The 17,671-nt window shown below is 36.0% G+C and overlaps 1 protein-coding gene across 2 annotated transcripts in view; it reads right to left on the bottom strand.

Annotated features, from left to right (window-relative positions):
* LOC113507794 (cyclin-dependent kinase 14) overlaps positions 1-17,671 on the bottom strand; it is a 67,402-nt gene that overhangs the window by 10,945 nt on the left and 38,786 nt on the right. For both annotated transcript variants that reach the window (XM_026890719.1, XM_026890720.1), the window contains exons 3-5: positions 13,595-13,753; positions 4,259-4,464; positions 2,403-2,494 (exon numbers count right to left, since the gene is read on the bottom strand). In XM_026890719.1, the coding sequence (XP_026746520.1) occupies positions 2,403-2,494; positions 4,259-4,464; positions 13,595-13,753 (457 nt within the window). The remainder of the gene's footprint in view (positions 1-2,402; positions 2,495-4,258; positions 4,465-13,594; positions 13,754-17,671) is intronic.

Below are 17,671 nucleotides of genomic sequence, written 5' to 3'. Positions count from 1 at the left end.
AAATATTTTTTATAAAGTGTAGCTAATGTTATCCTAAAATAAATGAATTACTAGTCACCGGATCTCAAGCTTCGCGAAAGGTTCTTAATTTGTAGAGGTCAAGGGTCCTTCTTTTTATGCCAGGCTACTTTCAACCACTATACCCAATTGAATTAAAAAGGTCAAAACCAAGTCTGTATTTGTCAGACCAAAAAGTCCAAAAATACCTATCTACTATGCGATTAATATTTTAACTGTTAAACTAAAGTGGTATCAGAGTCAGTCCTTAAGAAATTGAACAATGACACGGAAGGTTTTGCAAACCTATAATTCCTATAACTGAATGCTTGCTCCTTACAAAAGGTTTTTGTTATATTGACACGTTTATTTAAATAAAGCAGGTGTACGGATAATTTCTATTGTTTATACTGTCGTGGTCACGACTACGCCAGTTCACACGTTAGTCTAGGTTAAGATAAATAATGCAACGATATGCTAAAATTGTATTGCAAGCGGCCATTGGAGGTAGCAACGTATGGAAACTAAACAATTTATTGTTAAGTCGACTGCTGGTCAGTCACATTTTCACACCGCATTTATTTCGAAGGCTTTTTAAAATAGAATTTTAATAATTAAAGAATTTTAAGAATTTTTATAATTGTTATCAAACAAATGACTTGAGATCATAATTATGTACATGTTGACCTACGACAATATAGCCTCGTATAAAGAAAAGTAGACTAGGAAGGCTCCTAAAACATTATCACCGGATGCAAGTAATAATGTCAATGTGTCTAGTGCTCGTCGATCAGGAAACTTCGCCCATTAATATTCCACACGTCTGACATCGTTAAGCACAGTAAACAGTCTGATTATGACATTACCATATAATAAGGTTGATGTTCAAAACTCAACGAATTAGGTTAGCGAATGCTTTGTGCTCTTGAATAACACAATAATTCGTAGTTACCGTCAAAAGCATACAGGCAGCTAACTTCCCTTTCAGCTTCGGCTTCAAGCTTTAGAAATAGTGAGGCATTTATGAGGCACAACGTTACGCGATCTCAAGGCATTCTTGAACCAATTTGGCAAGTTACTATAAAGTTGTAACAGAAGACCCATAGTGGAAACATGATGAAATTATAATAGAACATCGTTTCACCATAGAGCGTCATAAGGAAACTCGGAAGCGTCATGAATACGATAATTTGGTGAAGTGAACACGCTTATTACCGCTCAACTCGGTGAGGTGAAGCACTTCATTCAATATTCACGAGCAATGAACACTGCAAGTTCCGTTTGACTTGGCCCACTCGACCTGACCTCACCGTTACCCGACAGGGTTTAGCATATTAATTCGTAAACTAAAATATACGCTTCTTTAAACAGAGATTTTTCAAATTATAGAAAATATAAATGTTTATTGAAATAAATTCCAGTTTGCGAGGCACATTATTTTGAATAGCAAAAGACGGAATAGGAATAGCAGAAAACGGTAAGTTGTAGTCTATACAAAGCGGGATGACAGCTCACTGCTTTACATATTGAGTGACGTCAAAGGCTGATTTCCAAGTGGAAACGACTGTATGACAATTGCGATACAAAGGCGACGCTGTTACGAAAAATACGAGCACGAGTTACGAATGATGAGAAATGCAGGAAAAAAGATAAACCGAAGAAATGTCACAACTCTCACCAAACAAAGATAAAATGAAAATGTGATCTGAATAAGATATTTGAATGTCTTAGATAAGTAAGGGAACGAATCAGTTGACTCGAATAATGGACGAGTTTGATTGAAGAAGACAAACGAAACTTTGTACAATACGAAACGAAGATATCGACTGAGCTTTAAACTAATATTCAAACTGGGTAATGTACACTTTAGAAGTTAGTAAGTCCTTGAGGCAAAGGAAAATAGATGAAGAACTCTTTACTTATGCGAGAACCGGCTAAGATTTTGTGAAATGTGAGGCGGCTTCACTCACTCCTGCTCTACTCCCCTGACGCATATTTAAATATTTATGTTCGTTACGAGATGCATCAATATTTATAAAGCTGATTACTTTTGCCGCAGAATAATTAATTTCCTGGTGTCAATTAAACAACTTCCTTATTATGATGTAGCAAAGGTTTTATTTAAAAGAGGATATTGACCGTAGCGTTTTTATACCTTCCTTTTACATTGATTGCAGTAGGGAAAAACAATTTGCCAATACTTAGCGAGAGGAACGTAATTCGGCAAAACAATGGACCGTAAAGTGTTAACATCATACTAAGTTGCAATTAACTCGTCAGTGCTAACTTCGCTACACGAATTCCCGGTGGTATCGCTCAATTTCCTGGGATAGGAACTACCCCATTGGCAGTTTGCGGCACGAATAATAATGTATAACCTTGAAGATAAGCTGATGGATACTTACTTGCTATAACCTTTATACACTGTGGCGTAGGAACCCTCACCGAGTTGCTCGAGTTTTATGTAAGCTTCGGATTTTCCGAAGGGAGAGTCACCCTGTTGAGAGAAACAAAACGTTCATTAATCAACGCAGCACGAGCACAACGGCGTAATCCTGTAATTTACGACAACACCCACTCAACAACATGCTGATTTTAGGCTTATGACGTGAAATTAACGAAATTGTTATTACGTGTTAAATAATAGGTACTCGTACCCACACTGTGAGCTGTTAACATATCAATGTGAATGTAACTATATGATGCTTATCGGATCGAAAGTACTTAACAAGTTAATATATTGACATTGGCGGATCTGACAATATTTGTAATTTTTCGTATCGATAACCTTACACGTCAATTTGGCTTCCGAATTGGCGTGTTATACCATGGAAACGATTGACACAACAATTAAAATAACTTTACAAAAGAAACGTGCCAACATTTCTTTACGCAGTAAAAAGTCGTTACGGTTGAGGTAAAGCGATGTATTATATCGGTATTTACATCAGTTTCGCAACACTGGGGTTACAACACAACAAATCGGTATCGCAGCCAATCTCCGTAAATTTTATGGCTGCATAAAATCCTTGTTGGCACGCCGAGCCCCTTAATAACTATTAGTTAATATTGTAAAGTATCGCCACTTTAGATACCGTCTACGTAGACAACGTTTCGCTTTCTTCGCCGTTACCTGTCTAAATATTTGACTTGGCTAATGCACTTAAGGCCGATTTACATTGGGTCAGTATCTGGCGTCAGCAACAAGGAAAATATTTACAACACAGAACTTTTAATAGGCCAGCTGTAAGCTAGTACAAACTTTACTTATTTACACTGCGACGTTATTGGGCCAGCATTGACTTGTTTCGAATTTGAAACTAAACTTACTCGATGTATGTCGGCCTTAACACGAAGTTGCATGCGCCAACTGGCCCGAGAGTATTCAAGCTATTAAGTGAACGCAGCGTAAACATAATCGACGGCTATCGGTAACTAAAATAGTTGAATTCGTGTTAAGAACGTTAATTGGTGTATTTTAAGTGGTATGCTTTGATCGATGAGTTTACCGTAATTAATTTAATGCGATCGCTCTTAATAAACTGTGCAAACTGCTATTACGCAGAAATAGATTTTATTATAGTGATAACTGCTTTTATACTTTCGCCTTTGTATATAATTAGTAAGCACATCAATGTTTTAAACACGTCACAGGTTCTAAAGGTTTCACAAAAGTAATCTACGCATGTCTCACATTTTGTTGAACAGCCATATTTTGCCAGAGGCTAGCAAGAGGCTTTTTATAACACAAAGTATCACAAATGACTGGTATCCTCGAAATTACTCCCCAATCTAATCGCACAATCTATCAACGTCGCCGTTGGTCCTGCTCGGCCTATTTGTAAGCTAGCAACACCGCGCGCTGTCGACCATAGACTAACATTTATCATTATTCTTCTATATTTATGTGCATACGTGCGAAAAGGACACACATAAATATGAAAGTCCGTACTGTATATTATTTCTGCGGATAACGGAGATATATTCAAACAATAGTAAACGTGTTGTTCTCCGCGAGCGAGATACATCTGCATTACAGTAAACAGACGTAAGGCATGGAGGTGTAGCTATAGGAATTTGCATTCCACGTTTGAAAACAAGTGAGGCTGAGTCATAATTGTTAAGAGCACCATAATTATCCTTTTCTTCAAACAACTATGGATAAATGACTTTTGATATGATAATTGAAAGAACAGAACGTTACGCAACACGTAAGCTTATTTAAGTCAAAGGGAGACTACATAATTTATCAGTTCCTTACCCCAAAGGCACTAAACCGCTTGGTGCGTCGGTTGGAGTGGTCGTGAGGCCCTAAAAAGGCCTCAGATTTAGGCCTGGGCGGTCGCTTGGGCCTCATGACTACCCTCGCCTCCTCCCTGGCACCTTCGTCTAAGAGTTTCGAGTCCGAAGACACAGAAAGTTGTCTTCTCACACGATACTCGCCGTTGCCGCCGCCTCCGCTCCATTCTGTATGACAAAAATAAACATTTTAACTGACACGAACATTCTATACAGTCCCTACATACAACAAATACATTGAACATTCTAAAACCAGTCTGGTTATTTCGCAGCTACTTTTTTTTTCGAAAAAATAATGTCGTATTTTATAAACTTAGCGAAAAAGTACATAGCCATTTCGTTGAAACATACAAGCTTTATGTCATTTTATATTTACGTAAATAATAACAGTTGTCAAAGGTAATCACTCGTATTATAAATCCATTACACAGCGCTGTACAATTTCCCTCTCAGTGAGCCTAACATATGATGTAGCTATTTACGTCCCCTCGTCAACGTGCCTGACGAATTATCAGAGGCACTCCGAAATACAAACATTTTCATTGAAAGCTTCGGCAATTGACAAAATGAAAATCCCGGCAGAAATCCCCCACAAGCACTTAGTAAGCAAATTAATTCATGAGAAAATAAAAATTGGCGTGCTGATGCGACGTTGTTTGAAAGAAGCTATTTTTCTCGCAGGCGTCAATACTCTGGTATCGAGAATCGAGGCACTGAAAGCGCGTTAACGTCACAAAGACGCGGCATCGGTGCTATGCGACGTAAACGTGAAACGAATAAATCATTCGCAGACACAGAACCGTTTGGAGAAGCAAAGAATAAATCGATTATCGTAGCAATCGATCACCATGATTTAAACGAGAAGATAACGATAGTGTCGATACTCTTGGTGTATCAGGATATTGAGGATTTTATCGAGTACCTGAGGACCTACTTCCGGAAACTAGATGTGGACAAGTTCAAGAGAAATTTAAGGTATAGTAGGTAGCAAGCGTTCAAAATGATAAGCATCAAACATTATGGTTCATGTTATCGTGAAGTTACGAGATCATATTTTAATGAGTGTATTACAAGTAGGGCAGTGATGGGAATGTCAATTTTGCGTGCGGTATAACGCGTATCCAGGGTAATGTATAAGTGGGTCACGGGGTGGTTTGGGTGCGGTGCCTACAACACCCGTTGGGACAACGAAACGATTCAGGCAAACCCAACGATAATTTTATTGGAGGACTCCCTATTGCCCGCTTCTATTAATTCGATTCGAATATCGGGATTAAATTTATTTGTGAGGCTAAAAATAAGAAGGGTAAACAGGACGCCAATTAAAAAGTTTTTGTGCCAAACAAAAAATGCCCAAATGAAAAACCCGATTAAAAATCCCTTTTTAATTATTTTTACAGATTTAACAAAAATAGCCTTGGGTCTTTAAAATAAGATCTTCATTCAAACTTGCTTTTATTTCAACGCTGTAGTAATTTTACGAATTCTGAGTTTTGAGTAATAAAACGAATACTAAGGTAACCTAGATATTAAGTCAGAAAATAAGCTATAAGTCACATATTAAAAATTTATACCTTTGATAAAATTGTTGAAAGTTTACTCTGTTTACCAACCTTAAAACGTTGCCGTAGTCCGTACCAAATTATTTATTGAATGTTAATTACCTCTGAAATTTATAACTGAGTAGGTTTTCGACAGATATTAAACATTATGGTTTATATACAGCCACATTATTTACGACAAAAGAACAAGAAACCACCATCACAAAGTTGTACAAAATACCCATTTATTTGTTCTTGAGTAATTTTCTTCGAAGGTTCCGGGTTATAAAATAGTAATATCACCATTATGCCTCCATTTAAGGGTCATGTGTCGTATAATCTTGGTTTACGACCGCAGTCTTTTGATGTGAGCTCGATGCATATTCAGTATTAGGTAAGAATGTAAACTGATGTTTACCTTTACGTCTACAGGGAGTCCATAATTTTTCATAACGCGGAATAAAAAATGTTTATAAGGCCTTAAATCGTCGTGTCATTCGAGCCACTCCTCTGCCGGCATTATGTCAGTATTTTCGTAATTAAAATGGACAGGCGTCTTTTACGCCGTGACATGCGTTGTGCACGAAACATTGGATCAATTAGGTTAATTATTAATTAAACATACACAGCAAAAACAAGATTGACAACTGTATTTGTGTACTTCCTATTACGTGATTTGTGTTTCAGAATTCCGCGATACAGGATTCACGAGCTGATCAGGATAGTTCAGTAATAACATTCGAATTAAAATCCATTGGTATTGTTTTGCTTTTGAAATTACACATTGATTAAAGTATTACTAATTTTCCAATTACCACATTCCGAATAAAGTTACATGATTCAAATATTCAATGACATTTGTGTTGTGCAAAATGATCTAACAATAATTTTATTCAAATTCAATACCGAGGCAATAACTTTACATTCTGTCATTAAAATATATAATTCCGCATATTTAGCGGGAAGATAAGCATTAATAAAGCTCACAAGAGATCAGATAACACAATAATATATTATCGGCATTAATAACACGAATCTTGTGACATAATTAGCTACAATGCGACATCCGAAACTGAGTTTCCTCCAATGAGTTAGACACTGGAAGAAACTCAGTTTCGAAAAAAAGAGTTTGTATATCTCTTTAGATAATATATATCACAGGCTCCTCTAAAAGTCACAAACAGTTTGCAGTTTTATCAAGTAACTTAGTGGAGTTATTTGGGGCCTACACGCATGGAGGATTTCGTTTCCCCGTTAATTCAATATACGGCGCGATGTGACCCAATTAGAAAAGTTTTCGCATTCCGCGAGAACAACATTTCAGAGCGGTTTTACTTGATCCGCATAATGTAATATTAACAATAACTTCCATTACCTTAACGAGGATTAATGTTTTTCAAACGTAGCGTTAGAAAATTTGAAAGGTCCGCTGTTTTTGTCCAGGACATAATTTAAAACTTATTGAATGAGATGATTTTTATTTAAATAATCTAAATTATTGTAGGAATCGAAGTTATGTGGATTATTTTAACAATTAAACAAGGTTAAGTACCTTATAAAAAATGTAATTAGAAGCATGTAATGTACATGATTATTTTACAAAAATAGCTTTGTTTAAGTTACACGCAACACAACAAATGCGTGCGTAAAGTTTTTCTCGAGCTCAAGAAAAAAGAGGTAAAATATTCTAGTGTACTACTTATCTTTAAATTATATGTAGGTGGGGTATTATTTATCCCTCCGATCTCGGTAATCCCTTTTAAATGACGTGCCGCTAATCACCGTTTTTATACGTATAGCCATAAGGGTTATTTTTCTTTGTATATGTCTAACTGTTTGCATTGATGACTTAAAGAGAGCTCTTCTGATTCGTGTATTGTGATTACAACTGCGATTGCGATGCATACTACATTGGTACTATTACAAACAGGTAATCATTATGTATTTGTAATAAGTCGAATGCTGGTCGTGTTAGGGTCAGTGCGGCTTAAGCCGCAATACAACGTTTAATATCTACTATATTATCACAGTGAAAAACAAACTCTATCAACATAGCAGTAACGTACAATTTCGCTTGATCTTGAACATAGGGTTTTCGTGAGGTTTTGAGACTATTCACGTATGTCTTCAAGCAATTTTGAACTTTATGAGTTGAGTCTGAGTAACAGACTTTATAAAGCTTAGGTTCTACTCGTGTATATTGATCCTAAAGAGTTACGTTTGAGTCCTTGACAAGGTATGTCTTATCTTATGTTTCGCATCAAGTTGCTTTGCATATTCTAGCTAAAACTAGTGTCCAGTGTAGGTATGTGTGTGCACGAATGAGTGGGACGAATGATACGGTTAACAAAAATGTATAGGTAATGCCATTGCTCTTTTAAGATTTTAAAGTATTTGACTTATTTAACGACAAACGTATTACATTTATTAAATGTTAATCTATTAGCAATACCAACATAAACTTTTCTTAAAATTTTTTTTCGGCATTCAAATTTAGACGTTTTTAATATAAATTATTCAAATACTAAATTATAATACCGCTTAGAATGCGAATTTATTTCTAGATGATTAAGTTTGAATAATATCAGTGCACGCAACATATACATTAGGCGACAGTATACTAAAGGCTAGTGTGTGGCCTTTGAATCGAAAGGTCATCGGTTCGATTCGTTGAACTGCTGAGGTGATCATACTCCCACAAGCACATTCACCTAGTTGAAGGCTGTTGTATTATTAGCTGCTTGTCACGGGGCGATTCATTAGAACATTCCGAGCTAGATCCATGGAAACAGAAGTATTTAATTCCATTAAAGATTTTTCTTTTTAATGCAATTTATCATGTCGGTTGCCTTTGTAAGAATACTCCGAGTACCTGAGTTTTTTTTTCAGACCTTTTTAATTCGATATACAAATAATGTGAGCGTCTAGACTGTCCTTTAAATAAAAACAGAATGCCGGTACTAACTGACATTATTTGAGACGAATTTGATTTTAAAATACTGTACAAATATCACAAAATCAATGCCTTCATCATAAGCAGAACTGTCTTCGACGTGTGAATTTGACAAACAGCTTAAATAGTACTAATCAACTAATCCAAACACTCAACTGAACACTAGTGTATTCCAATTAGTTCTCAATTCATAACTCGCTATAACTAGTCCGATGGTAACTAATTAATTATTCGGATCGTTACCGCAAAGCTCCGTGGTATCTCAAGCCTATCAATCAATGGCATATAATTTCAAGGGGGAATACAGAATGCTCATGGGACGTGTCAATTCTAACCGAATAATTATGGCTATATCAATATGAAGAGGTATATAAAATAAACTAAGATAATTAATAAGTGTCACCAAAGCAATATCTGAATAATATTAAGTGAGCTGTAAAGCAAAAAAGCTTAGTAAGAAAAATATACCTAGGTGTGAAACGCCACTTAAACTAATAGCTTTTAAGATAATTAGGTACGAGAAATATCAATTACGTAGTTGTGTAGTAATGTGAAGACAGATTAACTAAACCGTTTCTTATGGAAAACCATAGCATATTCATGTACATAATCTTAGCCAGTGTTTACTTTCTTGTAAAAACAACGTCATAGGACTATTCAGTAAACATAATACTGCATATTAACGCAACAAAAATAAATGTGTTCAAACAAAAGCAAGCAAGAGAGTGGGTGACGTGAAACACTTGTTCTAGCGCTTACCCCGTACTTCTTGACTCATTCATAATCTTTTATAACAACCCCTGAGGCAAGAAAACAATAAATTGTTTACATAAACTAGTGGGCGAAGCGGGCGAGGGTTGGATATACTAGACTCGGATAACGAAAGTCAATCGAGACTAAACATGAAACTACGAGGATCCAAGTGTTGCTTTACTTTTTATGAAGGCGTCGAAATGCTCAAACGAAATAAATGTTATTCTTTACGTAATATTTTGATATAAATAACGTGATGTAATACAAGTAACAGTTACAATACACGGTTACTTTTTATAAGCATTGCTCACGCCATAGCTATTTCAAGTTCATTTGCGTAGACTTGAATACTTGAGGTTAGTACGTAGAGATGCACGTTAAGTGACGTCATGTAATTATATGGCATACAATAAACTTTTAGGGTGGAGCGCTGCAGGTAATATGCGCCTGTTTGACAGATTATCTTTTAATGAGGGAACATCAAACTATGTACATTGTACATACAACATAACACAAATGTGCTATTCAGAATCATTATTAAATTTCCCCCTGGCTATTTAGATAAGAGGAAGACAATTTAGAAGTCTAGCAAAAAAGTAAGTTCAATTTCAAGTGTAAATAAGACAAGAGACAGACGTACTAACTCTTAATCGAGTGTCAAGAATATTTCAATAAAAACTATTGAGTGATATGTATGGTATATTTGAGTTCAAGTACCTCTTGCACGAATATTACATTTTATGAGCAAATTTTAACGATTCTAACAGTAACAACTTCAGTGTTTGAATAGAGATAACTTTCAACTGATACTACGCTATATTGTAGTAATACAATATTGTGTTAATAGTTTGATTTAAAGGTAGATAATGTTCAACAATTTGTAAAGTAAAACAAGATAATAATATTTATCATTTATCGTACTTGTCAAAACATTTTCGAAGAACACAAAAAAGCTATTACGATATAATTAAATTAAAATTTATTTCGTATGAAAGTTTTAATTTTGAGACTTACTTGGTTTAGATCAATCAAAATTTTAATTAAAATAAGATGGTGAATCCTAAGTTTGTGTACTAAGTAACATAATATGAATTATGTGTATTTAAGACAAAATTGAAATGTTATCTGGAGGATTAAATCTTAATACGGCTTTAGATATATCGCTAGCGTTTCGCTAATACTTCATTGCGAATCCAAACATTGTAATATGGTACAGCGCTGTCTAAATATTAGCTAATATTACATTATACACGGAGTATTCTTGTATGTTTAATTTTATAAGCACGGTACTAGTTTTGTTTAGGTTATCCGTATGACTTTGTCTGTTATAGTTGAAACACAGAAAAGTTGAATGATTTGATAGGCATAGACCACGCGTGTGTCACGATTAGGAGATGAAGATCAAACTAACCTTACAAAAAATTCAGGAAATCGACTATTTTAACATAATTAAGTAATGCAACGATTCCCTCACGCGTATTCTTCGGGATTGCCCGATTAGTACCGGACCCAACGGGAGTCCTATCGTAGTCTTCGTATGTAAAAACTGAACAAATAAGAATATTTTTAATATCGAGCGACGAGAATTAGAAAGAAAAAGAGTTACTCCGGCAGTCATGTAGGAGCACTTTTCTACTTGTTTATATTCCAAGTTTACATAGCTTTTCTAAACTATTCGTATCATTGTAAACGTTTTACGGTAAACCAATGTATAATCTCAACTCTCAAGTTGAGCATATGTTGTCGGCCCTTTAATGTATATTTACCGAAGTGCGTTTATTTACGTATGTCATGCTCATGCTGATGTGTTCGCCGTACGGGTTGCTTCCTCTCGCTGCCATTTATTTAAACACATTTGTTTGTACAGACAAACTTAACTGATCAATAAATAAAATTTGTTAGTTTATTTAGTGATTTTTGTAAGCGCATTTTGACATGTGTCGGATTGAAATGACTGATCACGCGCTTACGAAGATACGAGATTTTTCCAGATTGTCGAAACATATTTACTTTTAATTACGATGCGATAACGTTTACATTTAAGGCTTAAAACACCAAGCTAAATTTCAGCATTTATCGGTAATATTGCTTTGTTTGAGAGAGTTTATTTACAAATAAGCGTAAGCAATGTATACTAATGGCACGCCGAGAGAAATATTGGTAAACAATAAACATCGAAGTTGTAAAATTACAGCAATATCGAGACTTGGAGCTAACTCATAATTGATCCTAAATGTCGAACACGCTGTATAACGTAATTATAAAAGTTTTGTATTGATGTTGTTCGGTTCTAATATGTTGAATACATTTATTATACTTGTATGTAAGATTGTAGAAGATATTAATGGGAGAAGACATTTTTGTTCAACTTGTTTAACTAGGCTTGGATATGCAAATGTTATGTTATCACCAACGTACTGTAAGATCTTTATCAGTACAAAGATTTGACCATGGATTTTCCTAACCGTATCCATACTACCAAATTACATTAAAAATGCAATTCCGTAAAAGAGCACGGTGATACAGGCAAAAATACAGATAGTTACCTATATTAATGCTTCCACATTCAGTTACCTTTGCATTATCTAATATCATCAATACGGACTAAGAATCTCTAGTTATGTAACCTAACGATTCCCGAGTGCCTGTTTAAAGCTTACTCAAAACATAAACATTTTGTTTTTGACATTTGCTTGTTTTGACTGTGCAATTTTACAGAGAAAATTTTATCACAAGATTTCAACCAAAACGCCTGTACTTACTAACATACGTGACCGTCAATAGTAGTCTAATCACGCAATCCAATAATCCAAGTATTCCTATATTTAGACACGTCTTAAATATACTATTAATATACGGTTTTCTGCTTTAGAAGGAAGCTGCAGCAATATTATAGTTGAGTAACGGTTAATGTTATGCATAATGATTAGTAATAACTCGCTAGCCGGGTCTAAAGTGCCCGACATTTCTCTATTATCGTTATTAGCGGCAAGCGGTTAACCTCCGCTGAGGAATATTGCCCTCTTATTCATATGAACAACTATATATCTTCATACTTTTCACGTGTATGAAATAGTGAAAATGTTTCATGGAAAGGAGGTAGTAAAGTCGGTTAAAGTGTATTAAAGTTGGAACAGACAGTTATTTGTCTAGATGATTTATTTTTTATTATTCATATTTTTAGTTCAGATAGCTACTGAATTACAGTGAAGGACAGTATCGTGAGAAAACCTGAACTCAATAGTTGTTTCTGCATGAGAAAAGACCTTTGCCTTGTCGTGGGAAAGAGTTTTACATGTACATAGTATTAAAAATACGTTTATTTTAGCTCAAAGCAGTTAATTACTAAGTTATGTTTTCCGCACATAATTATCAATTACTTATCCGAAGTCAGACCTTCATACAACAAATGATTAAAGGGTAGTAGGCATATACCTAGTCATTTACTCAATTATACGTAATAACACACAATCAAATCAACGTGAATTGTAGTCGGTGTACATTCATGAATGTATCTCGTACGGGCGATTAACGCGATTGTGCCCTTATGCAGCGGAACAGAGAGTACTAGAGGGTACAAAGCACTCGACACACGACACGTTGACATCTGTTACAATTCAGAATACGTCATTAGTGCACTTACTTTAGAGTAGTCTGCGATTCAATGAAACAAACATTTTCCTGATTATACAAAGTAGAACACTTGAGTTTAGAATGTAGCACAACTTGTGGTTCATTTTACGTCAATAGAAATTTTGCGAAGCCATTGAATTTTAAGGTAATGTATTACCGAGCTTCGCCGTCAACAGTAATTAACTTATTATAATTTTGTAACTAGATTGATCCAAGTTGAAAGATCTAAGGAACTTAGTTGATCACTTTACGAGAAATCTCCGCGAAGATGCAAATTTCTGTAACATTTTAAAATCGACCCGAGTAGTCTTTATAACAAAAATTCGATCCGCAGTCAAAAAACATTTAGACGCAACTGTTTAATAAAAACATCATCTACACTTTTTAATGAGAGGTTGTGGAATATAGAGGTACTCACCATAGTGCGGTTCTTTGTCGTGCGGTATGTTCCCGTTGGGCTCGAGCCGGTCCAGGCACTCCTCCGAGTAACCATTGTAAGGCAGCTTGCCGCGCCCGCCGCCGTTCTGCTGCCGCCCACGACACTCGCTACTGTCACCGTCTGGCTCGTCTTTTGTTGCTGCAACAACAACAAACAAAATTGTAGAACATAAAACAAAAATTGCATTACATCGGACGTAGCAATAGTAAATTGCATAAAACTCACATAGTGTAACTCACAAAAAGCACTCTTTAAAAAGCTTAAATGGAAAAATTGTTAAAGTTCCGGGGCGCAATTTATTTCATCCCATTGACTGCCGAAATTCATTCACTGTTTGGAGCGCAGTGAGGCGGTTTATAAAACCGTAAATTAATTATGTACACGTACACTTACACAGCGTATAAAGGTATTACTTGCCGACGCTGTTCAAAGCCAAGATCATTACGGGTTGACAAACGACACTCGGGTTTCAATTGAGAGAAACTTCGGGAAAACCCATTTTGGCCACGCGACAGATGAATTTAATAGCATTGTTAACCTAACAATGAGGCTTACAGTAAATATTTCCTTTGCGGTGTCAACTATTAAACGCAAAGTCATAATGAGGACTAGGGGGCCTTACGGGGACACAAAGGACTTAAATTTACAAGTAAACTTTTACAAACTAGATTCTCTCCAATTGCCGAGAAACTGTAACGAGGGAAACGGACAGTAATTTGTCTGCATCTAGCGACTCATTAGTGGAAATGGGAACCAGAGATAGGAATAAAGATAAAAAGGGCCAACTTGACCTAAAAATGCGGAATAAAATGCAAAAGTGCTGAAAATGCCTTTGAGAGAATGTGTACGGGCCAGTTACCGATTCCGTACTACTCGAAGCGACATAAATTAATTTGAACGATAAATTGCGAGACAATGTCTTTGTTACAGTATCGTCAGCGATGCGGTGGATCGCAGCGAATAAATTACATAATATGTACTAAATTTCGCATCGAGTTAACTCAATTGTCGCACTTTGAGCAGGAACCGTTTTGACAGGTTAATTTATTGAATAGCATCAATGAATGTGTCGGGCAGCGCGGACCGACCGCCACATTGTATTTACATCGGTAACGTTTAATTTCAATATTATTTGTGATTGGTGTAATTAAATTAAGGTTAACCCAGAGTTGCGTTATTAATTAATTTTCAAATAATAATTATTCTACAGATAAATGTTTGTTCTCCATGATAAATAGTGTAATTAGTTACCTGTAATTACAATTTGACAAATATTTCGTATTCAGTATAAATTAAAACAATAATCCAAATATGCAGCACTATTTTTTTTTTGATAAATTGCTAATTCTCATATAAGGAAAAAATAATTTATTTATACGTCTTTTAAATAATATTTTGAGGGAAGTCAAGCTCATGCTTTATAAAAATAAAGCAGTCTAAACGGTCCTACCCAAGACAACCTAAGTAAATATTTCGACAAGCATGTAATTAGAATTGCTCTCCGACCCGACCCAGTTCAATAACAAAGTAGTAATACTAATTTACATATAGCAGCCGACAACCCTCAAGGCATTACGTTCGAAAGACAGGATACGAAGTGACAACTGGAGCCAAAGGCCACAAAACTTTAATTAGCCACACCCAACAACTTAGCCGTCACCGCCGCCAGCCGAGTATTCCACGCTTATTATTTTATAGCACATAGTTGGATCATAAATTTTCTTCAAAGCATTTTATAACGGAAAGGGGAAAGTTCACCTTTGTTGAAACTCAAAAAATTTACATAGTTTGACAGTTAATGTAGAAAGTTATGAACTATTAAGGGGAAGTCTCGAGGTAATTTACCATTGTTTTACAAAGTTAACTTTTAATTTTGAAGTACGAATAATATCTTTATTAAGTACCAGTAATATGCATGTCAGAAAAATCACGTACAAATTACACGGAACATCCAATAGGGACGCACAGTTCAGTACTTATTCATGTCGAATTACGCGGACAATTTGCCGTAGCCTCGATTGCAAATTAGTAAATTAAGTGTGCGCTTCTTGCACATTAATTATGCATTCCCAACAGTTTCGTGCATCTCCAAAACAAGAAGCAACCATCTGGCGTCTCAAGGCGGCGGACACTTTCTTCACGAAAGGAGCTGTTGATTATTTCGGCGCCAGTTTATATCTTTAATACATTATTTAAACACTGACTACATTCATTCAAATTAATGACGATCATTTTTGCTGTCATAATTTATACGTACCACCTTAACGGCCCGAACACGCGGCACATGAAAATAACTTTCATGCGAAATTCGCGACGAGATTGCGAACACAATCCCGTAACAACGAGGCTTAACTTTTGTCTCAAACGCTCACAATTCACATGCAGCTGCTTTGCCAGAGTGAGAGGGAGGATTTCTATAGCACTATTTTACGTAGACACAAAGTAAGGCGACAACCGGTGCCCTGGGGCGGTCGAGTTTAATTGAGACGCGGTTGTGCATTCCTCTTGTGTAACTCATGTGAGACAATTTTACACACACAATTTATTCTCTTTAGAGCCACGTACCGAGCATTGGATAACCCCGTAAGGCTTAAGCAGACCAGACTGCGCGGAAAGTTTAATGCGGAACAACTCACAAGAGTCTGATTACGTTATTGAAATAGTAACAGCGTAGTGTTCACACGGATAATTCGAGCAAACATCCCATGAACGTAGCGTAAATATGCTAACAAAACAATGGTTATTGGTTTTTTCCGGGTTGGATTATCGTGGGATTAGAACTGCGGCTAACAGCACGTGCGGCAGAGATAAGCTTTCGTCTTATATTATGTGGTATTGTTAAGAACAATGAGTGCGACCGCACACGTCTGTGCGGGTGCTAGGGTTCCGGCGTTCGTCTGAGTGCATTTAGATAAGTCAGTTTTGATAGCGTTTACACCGGCAGACTATTTATCACCGCAAAAAATCTGTCACTAATTCTGCGAGCTAGATAATCCCTTGATTAATCAAATGAGATTGCATTTATGTGCGTGGAAATCTTTGTGGTAATGGAAGTGAAGTGATTACTGATCTGAGACAATTTGAATTAGTTGTTTTCACATTTTCCCCCGCTATTTCCTCTCGGCGAAATTATCGTTCCCGCTAGGACAGTTATCTTGCATCAAGTGGCAGTCATAGACGTAATAAAGCGTAGATTTGCTCACGGCTCGGGTTCTAGGAACACAACGACTATTCAACCGCCGCATTACTGCTGCGTCGATACGAGAAATCTCAGCACACATGCGGATAACGCGATGCTTTCTTTTGTAAAATCACGTCTGTGTCAAAAGTTTAAATTAAACACAAGTTGTAGTAACGTTACAAGCTCGTAATGTCGACGTGACTCATAAAATATAATACCGCGATCACGAACGTAACTCGAAAACTATTCGACTTGAGGTCATAACACATAACTTAGGTGTTTTATTGCTACATGGAACAAAGGCAAAGTATCGTTGAAGAAACATAGTGCTTGAGAACATTAAATAAACTTACTTCATACAGAAAGTTTGTGTAATATGCACGCTGCGGAAGTTATTTCCAGACTGTACCAAAACTACTATGTATCAAACGCTTTGAGACAGATATGGTTGGAACAAGCAACGACTGGATTTTGCTCATATTTCTCAGATTTTGCTTATATTACATTCTACTAAACATTCGTCTCTACTAAACAGAAAACATTTATCATGCTCTCTATCCTAAATAGTCAAAAAAGCTTATTAAATATCCTGGGGCACATATTTTAAACAGTTATGAAGGTTGTGAAATACGGTGCACCGTTAGTAGCAGACGAAGGACCATAAGAGGGTAATATTGCATTTAATATTGAAGATGGTGTCTTATTACGGAAATTGATAGCATGACCAACAACCGTCGACCTTGCACGGTGCGGTTTCATAAATATGTACTGAAAGCACATGCATCTTCGTTGTAGTGAACGTTGAAGGTTAATAACGTAAAGAATTTCTACTTCACTTTGAAGTTCTTTAGAGAAAATTTTACAGAAATTTGGCA

The sequence above is a fragment of the Trichoplusia ni genome, unplaced genomic scaffold (assembly GCF_003590095.1).
Source record: "Trichoplusia ni isolate ovarian cell line Hi5 unplaced genomic scaffold, tn1 tig00003150, whole genome shotgun sequence".
Taxonomy (NCBI): domain Eukaryota; kingdom Metazoa; phylum Arthropoda; class Insecta; order Lepidoptera; family Noctuidae; genus Trichoplusia; species Trichoplusia ni.
This window is presented reverse-complemented; position numbering and strand designations above follow the sequence as displayed.